The sequence below is a fragment of the Manduca sexta genome, chromosome 23, assembly GCF_014839805.1.
Source record: "Manduca sexta isolate Smith_Timp_Sample1 chromosome 23, JHU_Msex_v1.0, whole genome shotgun sequence".
NCBI classification, from domain to species: Eukaryota; Metazoa; Arthropoda; class Insecta; order Lepidoptera; family Sphingidae; genus Manduca; species Manduca sexta.
Window position 1 is genome coordinate 15017585 of NC_051137.1, and position 20318 is coordinate 15037902.

The 20318-nt window shown below is 39.2% G+C and overlaps 1 protein-coding gene across 1 annotated transcript; it reads left to right on the forward strand.

The window, feature by feature from the left end:
* The first annotated feature begins 49 nt into the window (after positions 1–49).
* LOC115455317 (cytoplasmic dynein 1 light intermediate chain 2) lies at positions 50–18598 on the forward strand. Its single transcript, XM_037441808.1, has 9 exons — positions 50–266; positions 518–708; positions 2128–2331; positions 10938–11152; positions 12197–12426; positions 13385–13496; positions 14210–14350; positions 14554–14792; positions 16984–18598. Exons 1-8 carry the CDS (start codon positions 193–195, stop codon positions 14782–14784), a joined length of 1398 nt encoding a protein of 465 aa, XP_037297705.1. The 5' UTR covers positions 50–192; the 3' UTR covers positions 14785–14792; positions 16984–18598.
* The last annotated feature ends 1720 nt before the right edge of the window (positions 18599–20318 follow it).

The window sequence follows — 20318 nt, forward strand, 5'->3', positions numbered from 1 at the left end:
TAATATTTTTATAATCATTTGGTGATACATAATTTCCAATAAGAAATAATAAAATCAATGTCTGTCGACGTTTTACGACTGAATATCTGTCACAGCAACACCGACATCATCGTGAGTGACGTATGAACGGCAGAAGAAACGAAAACGAAAAAGCCTTTCTGTGCCGTTGTTATCTTCTAAAATTCCTGAAGAATGGAGACAAACGGCCAGGCTAATGGGCTTAAATCAAAAAAGAAGGAAAATGGCGACGGCAAGGACAACTTATGGTAATGGTCCACAGTTAGTTTTAAGGGTAACATACAATCCCCATATAGGGGGAACCAATGTGTCACACCTACGTGATTGCAAGCTTACCTGAGAAATATGTGACCTGGCGGCGACGTTACACCTTTGTGTGCAAAATAAACGCGTAACAATCTCACACGACGTCACTGTGTTGGTTTTGCAAGGTTTTCACATCCAGGCCAACCTCGCGAGTGATTGATGATCGCTCGGTCAAATTCTGTTTGTGTTGCAGGTCAGCTATATTAGAAGAAGTGCAGAATCAAGGCAACACAAAACTACCTTCAAATAAAAATGTTCTTGTATTGGGTGATAATGAGACTGGTAAAACGACATTAGTTGCAAAACTGCAAGGAGTAGAAGACCCTAAGAAAGGATCAGCTCTCGAATACGCTTACATAGATGTTAGAGATGAATATCGAGATGGTGAGTTCAGAGTTGTTATAGAAGTGTTAATATGGAAGTGAATTTGGTTGACATAACAGGTCACTTCTGTATTCTTAATGAGTTAGTGAAAGATGTGGATAATGCACACAACCTTTGACAGCTTATATGCATTCTGTTAAACCACAGTAAGATAGCCAATTAGTATGTTAAAGCTATTCAAGTGGATACCCAAATAAAAAATACTACATAAATTATAGTTGTCCTACTTTGGATTTGAACTTAAGACATGACCAATTTCAGTGAACGAGTTATTTCTGTTTATAACATCTTAAATATTACAATTAAAGATTATGCAGCCCATCTATGTGACAAGTATTCATCAGTCAATATACATCTACATAATACTCTTTCAAGAAACAGTGCTAACAATGTTATTGTTTGAACAAATACAGCTGATTTTCTATGAGTCATTGTCATGAGCGTTATCAGAAAATTTAAACATACTAATAATTTTAATTGGTTATTTTAATACAAGAAACTTGACTTAATATCTTTATTGACAGAGGGCTATGCATTGATAAAATGTAAATTTTAAAATATTTCAGGTAAATGCATACATTCAATGATTTTAGCTATACCAGTATAGATAATGTGCCTTAATCGAATATTACAGATTTATGTGTTCCGTTTTATGTATGTTTCAAATATCTTGAAACACCAGTAGCTATTTGTTAATCGAGAATTCACTTTCACCATACAGTATTATTCTATTACACACTTTGATACAAAATCGCTGATGTCTCCATCCTCGCCCATTGGACCTTCTAAGCAGACGTTCAAACTTGTTAGTAGGTTGCCTTTTAAGGGTTGTGAGCTTCTAAAATGCTCACCCTAAAGTCCAGTGTAATCATATAAGTCAATCCTTGTCTTATACTTGTCGCCTGATAGGGGTTGGTTAGCCTTAACAAACATTTGACACAAAAAAGACATGTTTGTCAATAATACTTATAGAATGATACTAATATTTAATAAATTAATAATGTTTCATTAACTTGGACCTTTCCCAAAATAAGTTTAATGTTATTTGAAATTCTAATTTTATGTATTTCCCTGACAGAAGTATAAACAACATCAAAAACTATAAATGCATATTTTGTATACAAATGATCTCGGAATATATCTCTGTTAATGTAAAATGTTTACTAAAATGAGTTTTCTAAAAAAAAATTAAGCAAATTAATTATGTTTTCAGTAGGTATTTATGGTGAATAATAAAGACAAAAATATTTAAAATTTCAGTTTTATTATTTTGATGTCAATAATTTACAATATATTGAAAAATGAGATACCAAACATTGCTGAGATGCCAAATTACTTGCATACGGCATAATAATATTACATCAAAGAATTTTTTGCTTTGTATTAATTAATATGATTAATTGTATAATTTTTTGTCAGATCACACACGCTTAAGTGTATGGGTGCTTGATGGTGACCCAGGACACACAAACCTACTGAAGTTCGCTCTCAGTGAGGACACATTCCCCCACACGCTCGTGATCTTCACAGTGGCGATGACCACACCATGGGGCGTGTTGGATCAACTGCAGAGCTGGGCGGCGGTGCTCGGCGATCATATAGACAAATTGGATCTCACACCTGGTGAGTAGAGCATGGTTTATTTTAAACTGATGATTAAAAGTTGTTGCTGGCAGTTTATTATGAGTACTGTTATAAGTGTGTTTAGACACGCCCATCATTCTAATTGTTTGATGATTGTAGTGTAAGATGTGTGATGGACACTCTTAATTGCGGAAAAGCTACAATATATTTGGCCAGTGTAGACTATTTTTTGTAAATAAGTTCTTTATGCTAATCATAAACTTAATATTGATATTTAGGTAACGGCCATTTTCATTACACAGTCCGAATTTAATCTTGAAGTTTATCTTCAATCCAATCCCGGGAATAAACCAATCAAAATAAGTCCTTTGTAAGAATGTTAAAAAGACCTTTACACTAATTGGTACATTTTCACAATGGATTAAAAAGGAATGATTGAGATTATAATTGGCAGTAAGAGATAAAATATCACAATTAATTATTGCCTAATTAAAATACCATTTTTTTTGTACTTATATCTATCAGTGTTTGCCTTTGTGTCGTGAGAAATATACAAATATATTTGAAGCACAATATTATGATTTCTTTTGATTATGTCAGTCCGCCCCATGATTACGAAAATAATAATATAAAAACCGTGATAAAATTCGAAAAATATTTTTATTTTAAGCATAACATTACTTACAACATTAATAACATTTAAAACACCACTGTAAATATCAGGGATTTCATAAATATTTGTCCTATTATGCATTTCAACCTCGTAACTAACATCATGCAATAGAAGGATATTATTTCATAATTTCATAACTAATAAATGAATAGTATCAATACATTACTATTGCATTCACGACAAATGCAGATTGCACAATGAGTCATTCGGTATAAATAAATCAGTTGTCAGTTTTTGTTAAAATATTTTTCTGTTTTTTTTTTTATTAAATGTTCACAAATCTGGCTGCAGCACATAAAATTAACAAGGTAAATATGGCAAGGGAATATGGCAAAGTAATGTATTTGATGAGATTTGAAAACATTAACTCACGATTATATCAGCACCAGGGTCCTACAATTTACAATCTTACAATAGCCCAGACGCTTTTCTACAATCATTAACACTGGTAGAAAACAAAAAAAAATGTAGGAATAACATATCCGAATGATAAATCTGTCGTATAAACTTGTTCATGCGGGTGAAGCCGCGAACAAAAGCTAGTATATAGTACAGTTACCTACGTCTAATACTATTAGGCGGAAGCTATATTTCTTTGCACCGGTCGACGAAGCCGATGTCGTGGGCGCGTGGTTACAGCGATTCGATTATCGCAATTGTAAAGCTACGCAGAAGTCGTAATGACCGAATTCTGACCATTAAATGTATTGTTTTGGGATATTGGTTATAAAAACTCCTTAAAATAAACAAATTGTACTCTGTTACAACCATGCTGTAATGGTGTAGAAAAGGCAAAATATTATTGTATATTGTAACTTTTCTTTCGTTGCGTAATCGGGTTTGTACTTTTTTTACTTTTATTATTCGCAACGTATAGAATAATATACAAAATTAAACATAGAATATTATCTTATGGTCAACTCAATAAGCTGGATGCTCTTATTGTGAAGGTTTCGAATTTCTATTAAGCTTTATATGACGTAACAATCTCTCTCGATCCTTATGTTGCAGTAACTTTCGTATTGATTTTATGATTGGCCTGGTATCTTTGACGTCAGATAGTCCAAACTTAGCCGGAAGCTCGTTATTGTGACAAAGCTTTAAGCATTGCATATATATCCAAAGCTTTGAATATTAGCTATCAGGATTTAGTCGTTATCAAAAGCTTGATACAACGATATGCCATTTTATATTGAAATTAGGCTTTCGCGCAGATGGGTTATAAAAATTAAGAACAGGGATACGGGTTTTTGGGCATCCACCCACTAATAATAATAAAAAGGGTATGAAACATACGGCAAAGCTGCAACCTCGCTTTAGTTGTCAATGAATCAGTCGCTACAAATTGTCTACAGTCTGCTTCTATTTAGTAGGAATTTTGAGACAGCGCCCAAATGAGAAAAATGCAATGCATCAAAGCTGAAATGCACAATACCGATTAAGCATTATATAACAGAGAGCCATCAAAACCCAATACACTATCGTTGTAGACAGGGCCGTCTTTACACGGGGGTGCAAGTGGCGCATGGCCCCGAACATATTTTTATTTTATTTTTTGTTTGGTAAAAGGGCGGAGACTACGCCCCTTTTGCAAACATAAATTCTCGCCTTGGCGCTTAACTTGCTTAACACAGCTGTGATTGCAGGCCCAAAATTGCTAATATTAATTATTTAAGTGTAGTCAATAAAACTAGGACATAAACCTTGTCTAAACATGTTCCTTGACTGACATGGGGAAATAAGCATATATTTTTCACGGTCGTACGACACACAGCGTACGTACCGCGCATAGAACAAATGAGTCACCGCGGGCGACGTGCATCCGCATTTGTCCAAGACAAGTGAAATTAACATTATGCGTGCACTTGTGTTTAACTGGCACGTTTATATTTATATGAGTAATGACGTCATAAGCGTGTTGTGACACAGTGGCGCTATAGATGGTTATGTTAAAAATTATCGAAATTGATGGGCATTGTTGATTAATACTCGGCTTTGCAGTCTTCTAGTTTAGGAAACCCCTAAAACCTATACGGCAGCAGCCTATTTTATTTTTTTATATCTAGCATAAAGTATTGAAGAAACTGGTTGAATTACGTAGGCAAAAATTATTGTATTTGTGAATCATCGCTATTTAAATTTAATCAATAGTGCGATGCTATGGTTTTTATTAAAATAATAAGATAAGGATTTTTAATATTTCTAAAGGTTTTATGAGGTCTTGGAAGTAAAAGGTTTTGGAAAATCGCACCTATTGCATATTCAGAACATGCTAAAAAAGAAAGCGTGGCTCAGCAACATAGATAAGATGGAAAGATTGATCGATAGAAGGCAGCAAAAAATTGGACAAATTAGTTTATTAATTATTATCCTGGCAGCTTGGCAAGCAATGCATATTGCACGTTGCTAACCTACCAGCCTTTCACTAGCTACCTAAGCGATGGCTAATTCCTCATTTGCTTAAAAATGACGTAATAACATAAACATATTTATATCACTGACAAAATTCGTAATAATACAAGTCTACCAATCTCAAATAATCTGTAACCTTAAAATAACAGTAACTAACAAATCTCAAGTTGCGGAGGCCTTTGATACCGTTAGGAAGTTACGATTAGCAATAACACTCTTATCCAAGATTAAAAGTTCGATTACATTCATTTCTCCACTTCGATATTTTGATTGGTTTCATTTTAAATTTAAACGATTAGTCGCGGATTATCTTAAATACCGGCTTCCTCCTCATTCTGCAGCATACTTGAAAAATTGGAGTGAGATAAGAATATGAAAAAATTAACACCACGGCTTTTCCCCTTTTCAGGAGTAGTCAGACTGTTATTACACATGTTAGGTCCAATAGGAGGCAAGCCTATTGACTTTTACAAGGCAAAATTTCCGACTTCTCGCCAACCAGGGCAGCGAACCCAAGATTCAAGTACCGCTGTTATTGTACTACCGAGACAATAAGAAAAAATGTGGCGATAAATATTCCATTACTATCTTCTGTTATATATTTCTAAGCTGTGGTTACTTTCCAACGTACGGCAACCGTTCCCAGCGGGCCAACGATGAGGTCTCAAGGGCGCAGGAATCTAGAACGATAAATTTACTGTTACGTGAAACTGTCAAAGTTATCATATAAAAAACCGATACAATTGTCTTTTGATATTTACGTTTTTATGGTAGTTAAAGGATTAGACGAGCATTACGCTCGCCTGTTGGTAAGCGATACAATTACCCATAAACAGAACACTATATAACAGTGACGAAGGCTCCATATAACCCGATTCCTACCGGCTTCCCTTTCGTAATTTATATCTAATTATCACTAGAACGATTTGCCGATCGCATTTATGCATATTAAAACGTATATGTTGTGTCAGATTCTCTTTCGGAAGAATTATATCTTCGCCACTGCTAGGTATATAAAACTTTAGATGAGAAAGTACTGAGTGGCACTCCACTGCGCTCACCGCCCTGAGATATGACATCTTAAGTCTCTTAATGCCCAGTAATTAAGCTAGCTAATAATCCTTCAAACGACAACACAACAATGCGAGAACACTGCTGCCTGACATAATATGTTAAATTGCAATTTTAATAGTCATAACCTTCTGTTTCTGCATTCAATATTGAAGGGCGTCACGATCGATCCACCGCTCAGCGTCTAGACTGAACTCGGATGTTTGTTCCAAAATAAACTTGTGACGTCACGAGGGATGACTCGCGACCCGTTGCTTTTGACGAGGGTCGTAGGGTAGGAGGAAGTTTAGCACACAATTATGTTATTAGAGGGTGAATTAACCCATCGATTAAAGCGTTAAATGACAATGTGGCCAATGACAACTATAATTGGTAGTTTGAAATTAGAACAGTTCGAGGCCTGGTTGTAATTGATATCCTCATAATTTATGATTCCTAGTACGACTCTTTATGAATAAAACCAGCGTAATTTTTCCAAAATAAAAGTGCCATCGTGGATTGGTATTTAAAATTATATTACCTGCGAAATTTTATTCATATTCTTATCGTGGTTTATTCTGACTAGGAAATGTTTACATTATACATTTCTATAACTTGATATACCGCCGTTTTCAATATACCATCCCAATCCTAGCATTCTGTTTGATCACTAAAAAAACAATCAAAATATGTAAGTGAAATATCAAAAAAATATATATATTTCTGTCCATTGATCGAAAAAAGCTATTGGAAATGTTTATCAAAATCGAAGTATCATAAACTATGGATAACTTCGTGGGGGTTTTTAATACTGGAATGTTGTCACCATTTACCAATAAATGTTCCCGACCAAGGTGGTATTATGATCTCACAAAAACTGATATGAATCAACAGCTATGTAATTTCGATTACGCTGGCATAGTGGGTGTTCGTAGTGATGAAGAGCAATAACAATTAGGTGACTCTCCTTTCATTACCCTCAGCCATAAAAGATAGTACTCGACAGTAAAATAAACATTAAAAAAGACAATACGCGACTGTGAATACTTCGTATGGGGTTTAGAAAGAGACAATATGTAAGTTTCGGCTTTGTGTAATGCCGTCTCTGTCTCGCACATAAGTCTCTAATTTGTCAATTCTCTTTCCACACCTCGATGTAATATTTAATGCCGAGTACTCTATAGGGGGCTCATTAATGTCATTTAATTGCCACCCATGTATTATACTTTAACGCGGGTTCGCGCATCAATGGATGACGTTGTAAAAACACCGTCGGAGCGCTAATGAAGTGATTGAAATCATTATTATATATTTCCCGGCGCTATATCGTGACTGGATGGCGTTTTTGTATACATTTTTTCACACCATTGCGGTTTCGTGTGTGTAGTTTTTGTAATGGATTTTATGGCGACGAAATGTGAATTTAAGAGTAACTTTTAATTGCGTGATATTTTATTTAGTCTTACTGATATTATAGATGTGACTTTGTGAAAATATTTCGATGTTTGTTGGAAATAAACGAAAAAACAAAATAACTAATTTAGATAAAATTTGACACACAGGTAGACCATGTCTTGGATTAACACATAGGCTAGTTTTTATCCCGGTAATTAGCTCCTATGGATTTTAATCTAATGTTTAAAATAGATGGCGTAGACGTCGTACCGTGTTTTATGGACTTTAGTAGCGGGAAAGACTACAAGCGGGGAAGCCGCGAACTACACCTAGTAAATGAAGTAAAAATAAACCGAATAATCGCACACATAGTCCAATTCAGCATTAAGACATAAGTCTTCAGTAATTAGTAATAGGATTAGAATCTATAAGTACTTATTAAAACATACAGATCCAAGGCAAATATTTGCGAATTACAAACATTTCTCTCTGCACGCTGATCAAACTCGCGGGCTAGTTTAGCCGTCTCTTTCCCCACTGGGTCAATATCCATGTAACTGTATTTACTAAAAAAAATTGTACGAAAATATGAAATAATTTTATTCATAGTAAATTTAAATCTGTAAAAAGAGTTTCTTGTTATTAACTTGTATTCTTTTTATTTCAATTTCCGTTGCCTTCAGGTTTATTAGTATTGGGTTTAATGTTTATGTTTTAGATACAAAAAAAAAAAAATGTTTGCTTACTGAACGGACAAAGCGACATTACATTATTGAAACAATTTTCGTAAACTGTTACAATTTCTCCGTGCATGCCGCCGTTCTGTTGCCCATTTAGTGTTGATTACAATTTTTCGCGTGGCACTATTGCACTTTCTTTGCGGGTTCAATGACATTTAGTCCGTCTCGAAATAATTCGTCGAGATGCACCGTTCACGTCGCAGCTCAAATGTGAGAAAATTGTGATTAATTATTCTTAAGTCGGCATATTTGTTCTTATGATAAATTCTTGTTTTAATGCTTGGTTTACAGATTAATCTGATTAACATTTCCGGTATCTTAATCGGCGAAATAATCGGTCGTTTACATTTTATTAACATAATTTTTAACTCGTCTACGTTCAATTGTTTGCTTTTTGTATAAATTTATAATGTATGGTCCGAGGTCTATAAATACAGGTGATGAAATATTTAGTAAATACTTAATGTAACGTTTGTTTATGAGCATTTTAAATTTTTTGCATAAGATAATTCGATGGCTCCCAAGTAAACTATCGTATCTAAAAAATTGTGATTTTCACTTTTCAACGTTTCGTTATTTACGTACTTTTTACTACCACAAAAAAAATGAAGATTTTTTATTAAAAAATCTTCATTTTTTTTGTGGATTTTAAACTGAGTTAGTAAATAGAGAAAGCTGAAAGGTGCATATTATTACAGTACATAGATAACTAAACGCTATAAAAGTGTAAATCGCAATTTTCTCAGATACGGTAGTTTACTTAGGAGCCATCTCTATTATGAACATTAAAATTTTGCCGCAAGCAAAATTGATGGTATGAGTTAACTATCGCAATTGAAACCGGATATTTTTTATTTATTTTTCCCATTCAGCAAGTACTATCGATTGGTAGACTCACTTTTAGCTATAGATAAATATGAAATTCCATATTATAACAAAATGACAATTCTATAGAAATAACTCAAACATTACAGATTCCGGGATAAAAAAATCATAATGAACACGTGTTATTTTTGTTATCATGGTCCAATATAACCAAAAGACCTGTTCTCGACCCGTTGAACTACTTGTGTATTCTCATCATCGGCATTGATTAAATATTACGCTGCCAGTCTGACGTAATCGTTGACTCACCGGCGAGAAATAAACATTACGTCTCGCTAGGGTCTGATTAAGCTATAAGAATTGTAGGATTACGAGCTAGGATAGACTGTTGTTTAGTACAAATTAATCTTATAAGTGATCCCCATAGAACTCATTTTACAATTCTCAATCACAATGTATCAGGGAGAGGCGAAGGGTCCGTGTAAGCCGATTCCTACCGGCTTCCCTTTGGTAGAATTTCTGTAGAATTTAAGTGTCATCAGAACGATGTGTTATGCATATTAGTACCTATATGTTATGTCGGTTTCCCTTTCGCCCATTGGTGTCAGGTCAACTGATGGATGTTAGGAAGGGAGAGGCATTTTAAGACTACGAAAATCTTCGAAGTGCTGCAGCAAGGTGGCCTATTTCTGAGACTTGTGCTGTCTTTAGTACGCCAATGGAGACTGCTCATCCATGTTGGAGCTAAAATATATATAGTTTATTAAGAAATCTACACTATACCATTATTAAATTATTTTCACAGGGGATTTTTTCAGCTACGGCGGCGAAACTTCTTTTTGCAATTGCGAACGTTCTATTCGAAGGACACCTTTGATAGCTATATAGGTATAAGGTATTTTGGTTCTTACCTCTATAGGTACCATATAGAGCCACCATAGCTGTCCTTACCTATAGGGCTATCAAAGCTATCCTTCAATTAGAACGCCCGTAATTGCAAAAGATGGATACGCCTTTATAAATGAAATAGATCCCCTAAATATGTAAAAAGCCAGAAAGGAAATTTCCGATGGCAAACTGGTTGATACTTAGAGAATGAGTAAGATTTGAATGGCCAGTAATTTATGTACTTATTCAAATCAGAATGTGCTTGATGCACGATAATAGTATGCATCTGGGCAACTTATTTGCTTAGGAAAGTCAAGGTCCGCAAATAAATACAGAAATAATAATTTTACATATTATAACTACATTCATAATAGTGCTATTATAAATGTGTATCAACAGTTTAATTGTTATAATGGTTTAAAAATAACAGAACGTACTGGGTCTGGGTCTCTAATTTATTTGATGTAAATGCATCAGCTATTTTTATTGAAATGTGTTTACAAAAAAATATGTTCATTGTATGATAATTTTGCGTCACAACCATACTTGAACGCAGTGCACAGTTATTAAAAGCTATTTATTTACGTTTCTGGAAAAAAGATAACGTATACCTATGATTGTCTGCATTAAGACACATAATCAACTAATTTGTCCATTCACAGAACAAAGGTTACAAAGTAAAAAGCAGCAAGTGCAGAAATGGCAGAGATACACGGAGCCGGGGGACGAGCTGGAGCCGACCGCCTCGTCTCCGATGAAGAGGTCCTCGCGGAACCTGTCGGACGACCTCGAGAACGGCGACGACGACGACAGCCCCCTGCCGGAGGCCGTGCTCACCACCAACCTAGGACTGGACATAGTCGTCGTTGTTACCAAGGTGAGGGTTTATTGGCAGGGGAAAGTACGTGGTATGGGCCAAGGGAAGACAGTTCCCCTGCCTCATTGGATTTTGTATACGACTGGACATAGTCGTAGTAGTAACCAAGGTGAAGGTTTATTGGCAGGGGAAAAGTACATGACGTGGTCTTACCCAGGGGAGGCCAGTTTCTCCTGCCTCATTAGATTCTGTATACGACTGGACAGTCGCCGTTGTCATTAGGGTGAGGGTTTATTGGCAGGGGAAAAGTACGTGGTAGAGCCTTACCCAGGGGACGACAGTTCCCCCTGTCTTATTGGATTCTATAGGCTTAATGACTATGTAGTTTTGTACGTACTTGTGTTTAATTATTGGAATAATTGTCGATTTGACCGGTGAAAAGATAAGATCTGTCCGACTATAGAGAAGTAATTTGTACAAAACTTCATCCACTGGTCTTCTATCAATGTTGATAAAATCTCACAAACTCGATTGCATATATTATAGTGATGGCGCTACTAGGTTCTCTGGAAACGATAAAATGAAGGAAGGCGCGATGATGGATATACCTTTAGACGGAAATAAGCAAATGTTGTTGACCGACTTACTCCGACAGCAAAAAGTTTGATTACATGCGGCAGCCGGCCACTTTAGAAGCGATGTAACGAATATTCTCTTTTGATATACGTATTAATATGCGAATAGTTTTGAATCAACCAAGTTAAATTTATAATGCATTTTCTGGACCTTTTAAAATAAGTGAAGTACATTATAATGCTATTTATACTGGCCATAGTAAATTACTAATTTTATTTTTATAAAAAAGCAATAACAAAAAAAAAATGTAAAATCAAAAAAAATATTATTAATGAACAATTGTTAAACAACAATGCTGGATATATTTTGTATACGCCCGGATAGCGATCACCGTACACAAACGGTATGTGTTAAAACCATAGTGGCCCACGTTAAGTGTTGCGTTCTGGGATACTGGAAAAACGCGAGCAGAGTTGCAGGCAAAAGTTATTCTATATCCTTGTAAAATGGTATTTTTTTGGTCACCAGACTGACTACATGAGCACACTGGAGAAGGAGCAAGACTACCGCGACGAGCACTTCGACTTCATGCAGCAGTGGGTGCGCCGCTTCTGCCTGCAGTACGGCGCCGCGCTCTTCTACACCAGCGCCAAGGAGGACAAGAACTGCGACCTGCTGTACAAGTACCTCACGCACAGGATATACGCGCTGCCCTTCAGGACGCCCGCGCTCATCGTCGAGAAGGACGCTGTGCTAATGTGAGTCTTAACGGAATGGATTTAAAAAATAAAATGCTTTATTCATCACATAGGCGAACATAGTTGCACTTATCATAAGTCACGGTACATGAAAATATTTAATTATTACTTAGATAAAATCACTTATATAACTAATACAATTTATATTGCACATAAAATAAATGAAAGTCTAAAAAGTAAACAAGGAAGCCAGCTTGGGCTGGCAGCAGGGAATTAAGATGCTGTCCCCAGCAAAACGGCGCGATAACTGTATTTTTTTTAAGCTATTCACTCGAAATTTATTAAACATATAGTAATCAAATTATACATCATATTTTTTAAATGTTATTCTTAATTTTGGTACTTTTATTTTTTTTATAATTTCGATATTGTATTATTATTTTCACAATGAAACGCCACTAAAATTTTTGAGTCTTTGCAATTCCTCCTAAATTTGCATATTATTTTAATTTGCAACCAACACTATTAATTAGACAATTTAATCGAATAAGGAATATTTTCGGAGTTTAAAATTTCCAGTAACACCTAAAAAATTTTTTTTGAATATATTATTCATAAATATTTGTATATTATTGTGCGGCGAAAATATATGAAAAGAATGCTCAAGGCCGTTTGCTCGGGGTATGGTCTTAAGAGGCAGAGCGATTAGAATATTTTAGATTACATAATATTTTTATAGATATGATGGTTTAATTGTTTCACATACCACCATTAACTTGCTTACCTTGTCGCTTGCAATCCAGAATTTTTTATCATATTTGAATTCTTCTGTTTGTGTGAACCTGTCTTAATTAAGCGGGTTTAGACGGGTGTAAATTTTTTAGTAATATTTCTCGTAGTCGTGTACTATTAGGACTTATTTTTAGCTGATTTCTATTATCTTGGCTTATTCAAATACCACAACCGTGAGCTCCTATTGAATATAGTAGATTAATGTTGCGTGTATGTATGTTTTCAGTCCGGCAGGCTGGGACAGCATGAAGAAAATTAGCATATTGTATGAAAACATGCAGTCTTGTAAGCCAGACGACTACTACAGAGATATCATTGTGCAACCTGCTACGAGGAAAGTGAGTATTTACACATCTAGGGTGACGTTAAGTATTCTAGTTAGTAATTACTTTGCGTAGTTTGGACACTTATTCCTATTGAGCAGCATACTATTCCAATATCAGTATTATAATACATTTTTGACCAATTTTGATGTTTCCAAACAAAATTTCATATTCTCTGTGTTTCATAGCAGCCAATGGTAAATTTTAAGCAGAAAAATACCTCTTTATATTATCATGAAAGTAATTTTTTATCGCTGCCTACCAAGATATTAAAAAGTATATGTGACGTTTTAAGGATCATTCACTTGTTTAGTTCTGTGTGAGATTAAGGTGGTAGCTCAAGGTCCATTTTCATACATTTTGTTTCGGCTTTAATCTGGGTAACTAAACAGAGTATTGGCAGAGTAAAGAATTTAAATTCACGTCTAGTTAGTGATTAGTTCTCGCAGTTGAAGAAAAACGTAAAAATAATTAATAATCATGGATATTTCGGCCTTTAAAATTACGTCATAATAAATATTAAAGGCCGAAATATCCATGATTATAAATTAAAATTTTACTTTCAACTGCGAGAACTAATCACTAACTAGACGTGAATTTAAATTCTTTACTTGCCAATACTTGTTTAGTTACCCAGATTAAAGCCGAAACAAAATGTATGAAAATGGACCTTGAGCTACCACCTTAAATGAATGTTGAACATTTAGTAAATGTCCCTGTTTCCCCAGAGCGGCGGCAGTCGCGAGGCGGAGGTGCAGGCGGAGGACGAGCAGGCGTTCCTGCAGCGACAGCTCGCCGCGCTGCAGGCCGGCGCGCCCGCGCCCCGCGCCGACTCGCCGCTCCGCACCGCGCAGCGCACCACGCAGCAGGTACCCCCACCGCACGCACCTGCCCGATCTGTTACATTCAAACGTATCACAAGTTACCGACTCATGTTTTTTCCTTTTTTACCATCATTTATAAATTTTATAACTTGTGTTTTTAACACCCTGTATAAATATTTAGATTGAAATTGTTATGACGATCGGTTATTTAAGGCATTGAAATCTTAAACCTATTTATCGTTGAACAGTTGGACGGTGCGAAAATCGGCATGGGCCCCGGCACGCCGGGCAACGAGGGCGTGCTGGCGAACTTCTTCAACTCGCTGCTGTACAAGAAAACGGGCTCGCCGGGCGCGCGGCCGGACGCGGGCGCGGGCGCCGCCGCCGCGCGCTCCGACGCCGCCGCCGAGCTCGACCGCCTCACACGCACCAAGCGCCCGCCGCCGCCCATCGACCTCAACTCCTCCTCCGACTGCTAGCCGACACGGTACGTACTGCTGCACTACTGATGACGGGCTCCCGGGCGCGCGGCCGGACGCGGGCGCGGGCGCCGCCGCCGCGCGCTCCGACGCCGCCGCCGAGCTCGACCGCCTCACACGCACCAAGCGCCCGCCGCCGCCCATCGACCTCAACTCCTCCTCCGACTGCTAGCCGACACGGTACGTACTGCTGCACTACTGATGACGGGCTCCCGGGCGCGCGGCCGGACGCGGGCGCGGGCGCCGCCGCCGCGCGCTCCGACGCCGCCGCCGAGCTCGACCGCCTCACACGCACCAAGCGCCCGCCGCCGCCCATCGACCTCAACTCCTCCTCCGACTGCTAGCCGACACGGTACGTACTGCTGCACTACTGATGACGGGCTCCCGGGCGCGCGGCCGGACGCGGGCGCGGGCGCCGCCGCCGCGCGCTCCGACGCCGCCGCCGAGCTCGACCGCCTCACACGCACCAAGCGCCCGCCGCCGCCCATCGACCTCAACTCCTCCTCCGACTGCTAGCCGACACGGTACGTACTGCTGCACTACTGATGACGGGCTCCCGGGCGCGCGGCCGGACGCGGGCGCGGGCGCCGCCGCCGCGCGCTCCGACGCCGCCGCCGAGCTCGACCGCCTCACACGCACCAAGCGCCCGCCGCCGCCCATCGACCTCAACTCCTCCTCCGACTGCTAGCCGACACGGTACGTACTGCTGCACTACTGATGACGGGCTCCCGGGCGCGCGGCCGGACGCGGGCGCGGGCGCCGCCGCCGCGCGCTCCGACGCCGCCGCCGAGCTCGACCGCCTCACACGCACCAAGCGCCCGCCGCCGCCCATCGACCTCAACTCCTCCTCCGACTGCTAGCCGACACGGTACGTACTGCTGCACTACTGATGACGGGCTCCCGGGCGCGCGGCCGGACGCGGGCGCGGGCGCCGCCGCCGCGCGCTCCGACGCCGCCGCCGAGCTCGACCGCCTCACACGCACCAAGCGCCCGCCGCCGCCCATCGACCTCAACTCCTCCTCCGACTGCTAGCCGACACGGTACGTACTGCTGCACTACTGATGACGGGCTCCCGGGCGCGCGGCCGGACGCGGGCGCGGGCGCCGCCGCCGCGCGCTCCGACGCCGCCGCCGAGCTCGACCGCCTCACACGCACCAAGCGCCCGCCGCCGCCCATCGACCTCAACTCCTCCTCCGACTGCTAGCCGACACGGTACGTACTGCTGCACTACTGATGACGGGCTCCCGGGCGCGCGGCCGGACGCGGGCGCGGGCGCCGCCGCCGCGCGCTCCGACGCCGCCGCCGAGCTCGACCGCCTCACACGCACCAAGCGCCCGCCGCCGCCCATCGACCTCAACTCCTCCTCCGACTGCTAGCCGACACGGTACGTACTGCTGCACTACTGATGACGGGCTCCCGGGCGCGCGGCCGGACGCGGGCGCGGGCGCCGCCGCCGCGCGCTCCGACGCCGCCGCCGAGCTCGACCGCCTCACACGCACCAAGCGCCCGCCGCCGCCCATCGACCTCAACTCCTCCTCCGACTGCTAGCCGACACGGTACGTACTGCTGCACTACTGATGACGGGCTCCCGGGCGCGCGGCCGGACGCGGGCGCGGGCGCCGCCGCGCGCTCCGACGCCGCCGCCGAGCTCGACCGCCTCACACGCACCAAGCGCCCGCCGCCGCCCATCGACCTCAACTCCTCCTCCGACTGCTAGCCGACACGGTACGTACTGCTGCACTACTGATGACGGGCTCCCGGGCGCGCGGCCGGACGCGGGCGCGGGCGCCGCCGCCGCGCGCTCCGACGCCGCCGCCGAGCTCGACCGCCTCACACGCACCAAGCGCCCGCCGCCGCCCATCGACCTCAACTCCTCCTCCGACTGCTAGCCGACACGGTACGTACTGCTGCCACTACTGATGACGGGCTCGCCGGGCGCTGTGATTAACTGAAACCTCGCATCAATTCTCAATAAAAAATTATAAAATAAATAAATATTTTACTCTCGACGAAGTAAGACATTTCTTTTGTTAAAAGCAGGCTGGCAACTTATTCGGAACCAAACATAACACTGCATTTCCTATAAGAAATGTTCTCATTTAATCGATAAGATGGTGTACTCATAAAATATGCGTACACCTAAATCATGTCCAATGTCCAAAAAAAAAACACGAACATAATTATATTTTTTCCCCACAGGTGGTGTAGTAGAGCGGCTAGTGTGGGTCCCGCGCGGCACTGTGCCCTGGCTGCGGTGCAGGCGCAGACTGCGCCGGCTCGCGGCTGACGGGCGCGAGTCGACATCTCCAAGCTCCACGCTGTCGTACACCGCTCGGTTGCTTGTAGATTTAATTAATCTATCGAAACGCCTTAACGGTGTGCGCTGTGCAAACAAACATTATTTTAGTTTGCTTTTAAATTAATCGATACTTGTTGTCAACTATCGATAGTCTTTCGACCTTCTAAACTGCGACGGCAAAAGCGCGCGCTGTGCACACTTAAAATCGGGATCTCGAAGAGATTGTCTCCCAGTGAGAATAGAGTTATTTATCGATGATGTTTCGTGATATTTTATCGAGCGATTTCATCGATTTCCTTTTTTGACTCGCATATTGTAAGTGAAGTGACAGTATTTAACACAATAATAGCTTGGCAGCTTAAGTAGATAATAACAACCGAGCGTTGTACGGCTCCGGCTCGATGGTCCTCTGGTAACAGTCGATATGGCGATGAGAACCTGTATTGTTATATATCGAGGAAGTTAGCTATTAATTGTAAAATTAACAGGAAAGGGCTAAGTGGCATTTTACACGTTGGCTAAAAATGTATGAGCACATCTAAAATAGCGTCAGCAATGTCCTGAATCGATGAAGTGGTAAGCAAAAAAAATAAAATAAAATTACAATTTTATATGCATCTTATCCCTGCTATGAATTAGCTTCTTTGATTAGCTGTTGTACAATTTTCAGCCAAGAAAAAAATGCTCGTAACACATAGGAACAATTTTCATACATTTCCATAACAAGATCGACACAAACGTGTTTGTATACTTTCCTATGATTTTATTTGTAACAATCTTTTATGATATTATAATAAGTATTTATTTAGATAGTGCGTCGAATTCGAAACGTGTATTATTTGTATACATTGTGAAAGTTATTGTCATCTGAGATTAAAGGGTTTTCGTACCGTGTGATCTTCTGTGAAGACTGGCAGTGCAATGATTGAACTGGAATAGTGATGTGCCGAGTTACTTAATTCATTCGAGTGAATTATCGACATTGTTTACTCGAGGTTAGTCTATTGTCATCAAAACTAAATTTGAATTATATTATACTTAACGCACGAAACTTGTATGCTATACCTCAATTTACAAACCAAATTTTATATTTGTCTTATTCGATAAAAGTCATTAGCCAGAGAGCAATACTTTTCCAATCGAATACGATAAAATTCATTCAAACATTCGAATACGTGAACTATTCGAGATAATCGATATGTCGCTAGATTCGGCACATCGCTACAGCAACGTTTAATGCACAATGAAGTCACTATAATGTACAAACAGACGTTCACGGCTGCGTGGTGATGCGCGTCCTCCGTCACGACTGGACTGTAATGGTGACCTTTATTGTGTCGAGCGAATTTATTTATTCGAAAAATATATATATTACACGGAGATTATTCTTTTTTATTCCCAACCCGTTCATGTAGGTGTTTGTGTTTGTTAACATCGGATTATGTTCTTGTGGTGCAATACTGAACATTCCAAACCTGGTTTGGTGCTTTATTATAGTAAATTTATTAAATTATATCATGGAGTTTCATTTACATTGCCTTCAGCTCTATCTCTAAAGGTCACTATAGTCCCGACACTCGCAGTACAGTACTTAATCGTTAGACTTTCCAATAAAAATATAAAATGAACCGCTAAAAGCTGGCTTTCATAAATTTAAGTATTTATATCAATTAATAATCTTTGAATTTATAATGTAACTTATTAATTTGGTTAGTTAGTGTAAAATAATTTTAAATATTATATTAACGTCGGGTGCAAGTTGGCTGGCAAACTTAGTTTAGTTGGCTGAAAATATAGCTGTTGTTGCTTCGATTCTATTGAAGTTATAAAAAAAATATGTTCTATGAAAAAAAATGTAATTTTTAATAAAAAGTACTGAAAAAATGCAATGATAAAAAAGTATTAATAAAAGACAATATTTTTTTAAATCCTGTGAACATGAGAAATGCAGCTTCAACTGACATCAGTTAAACAAGGCAATTTACCAATTATTTAAAAAATCAGTCAATCAAAACAAAATCATTACAAACTGCTTAACTAATTGGAACATATCAAAGATCATTTCATTGTTATAAATCGTTGGCAATTGGTAACCTTCGATTCTAAATGTAATACTTAATCTTTTAACTCTCAATGATATTGATAAGCGGCAATGCTTTACATATTGTTCAATAAAGACTAAAATAAGTTTGTCAACAAACATCATAAGAGATGTTAATACATTTTGTATAAAGACGGTTTGGCAAATTTTTATATGAAATATTTGTACAAGGAATGAAATGGAAGATATAAAAGGCTGGTTGATTGTCTATTTTTTATAATGGGGGATTAAATGTTAGGTGGCTAAAATGCATATTCCTTAGGCGTAGTTGTGTGGTTTCGGGGAGCAGCCACATACAAGGTGACTAGATGAGTTAGTGTTACGACTAGTGTTGTTAGGAAAGTCAGTTTTAACATTAGTTAGTCAGGAATGATCTTAATTGTAAGCTGAACATTTGGACCAATTGTGCAGCTGTAGTATTAAAATCGAAATTAATTTTACAATTAAAAGACTAAATATTACTGATATCTTGTCAGTGAAAAATCGTATCAATTACAACTGAAAACTGTTTGTGCATAATTATATTTTAATCAAGAAAGGCATGTATCACTTACTGTATTGCTTATAGCATAACGCACGCGTTTTATTAGTAATACGACTCTGTCTATATCTAGTCATCTAGTGTGGTTAGGCTCCTTTAGAATAAAAACATTACTATACAATACGACAAAGTATTGTGTCTTTCAATATAATATTTCGACTTACTCTCTAATACTACACGGACTATTAATATACGTATGATAATATAAATATTTATTCATGAATAATATGAATTATTTTTATATAATTACGTCTATAATTATAATCTGTGTATGAAGCTTGTGAAATTTGGCGCTTTCTAAATTAGGGGGAAACCTATCGATCACTGATTAAATATATTGCTCAGTTAAATTTTATTTTCTATATTTAAAGGTTTACGTAACTAGTCAAAACATTCATATTAATTTATGTTTTAATTACCTACAATTATCTTTTTTCTGTGATATGATTTTTTTTTATGTAGAACAAAATGTATTTCTTTGTTGTAACCTTCATGTATTAGCCACATAACATCCTCAAAGCATAAAGCGTTATAGAACACGTCACACCCTTTGTTATGCTCAATATTAAAGACGGTTTTTATTCGTGACTAAA

Coding starts and splice junctions, on each gene's coding strand:
- LOC115455317 (XM_037441808.1), top strand. CDS start 193: ATGGAGACAAACGGCCAGGCTAATGGGCTTAAATCAAAAAAGAAGGAA. Junction 12,427..13,384: donor GAGAAGGACGCTGTGCTAAT/GTGAGTCTTAAC, acceptor GTATGTTTTCAG/TCCGGCAGGCTGGGACAGCA. Junction 13,497..14,209: donor TGCAACCTGCTACGAGGAAA/GTGAGTATTTAC, acceptor CTGTTTCCCCAG/AGCGGCGGCAGTCGCGAGGC.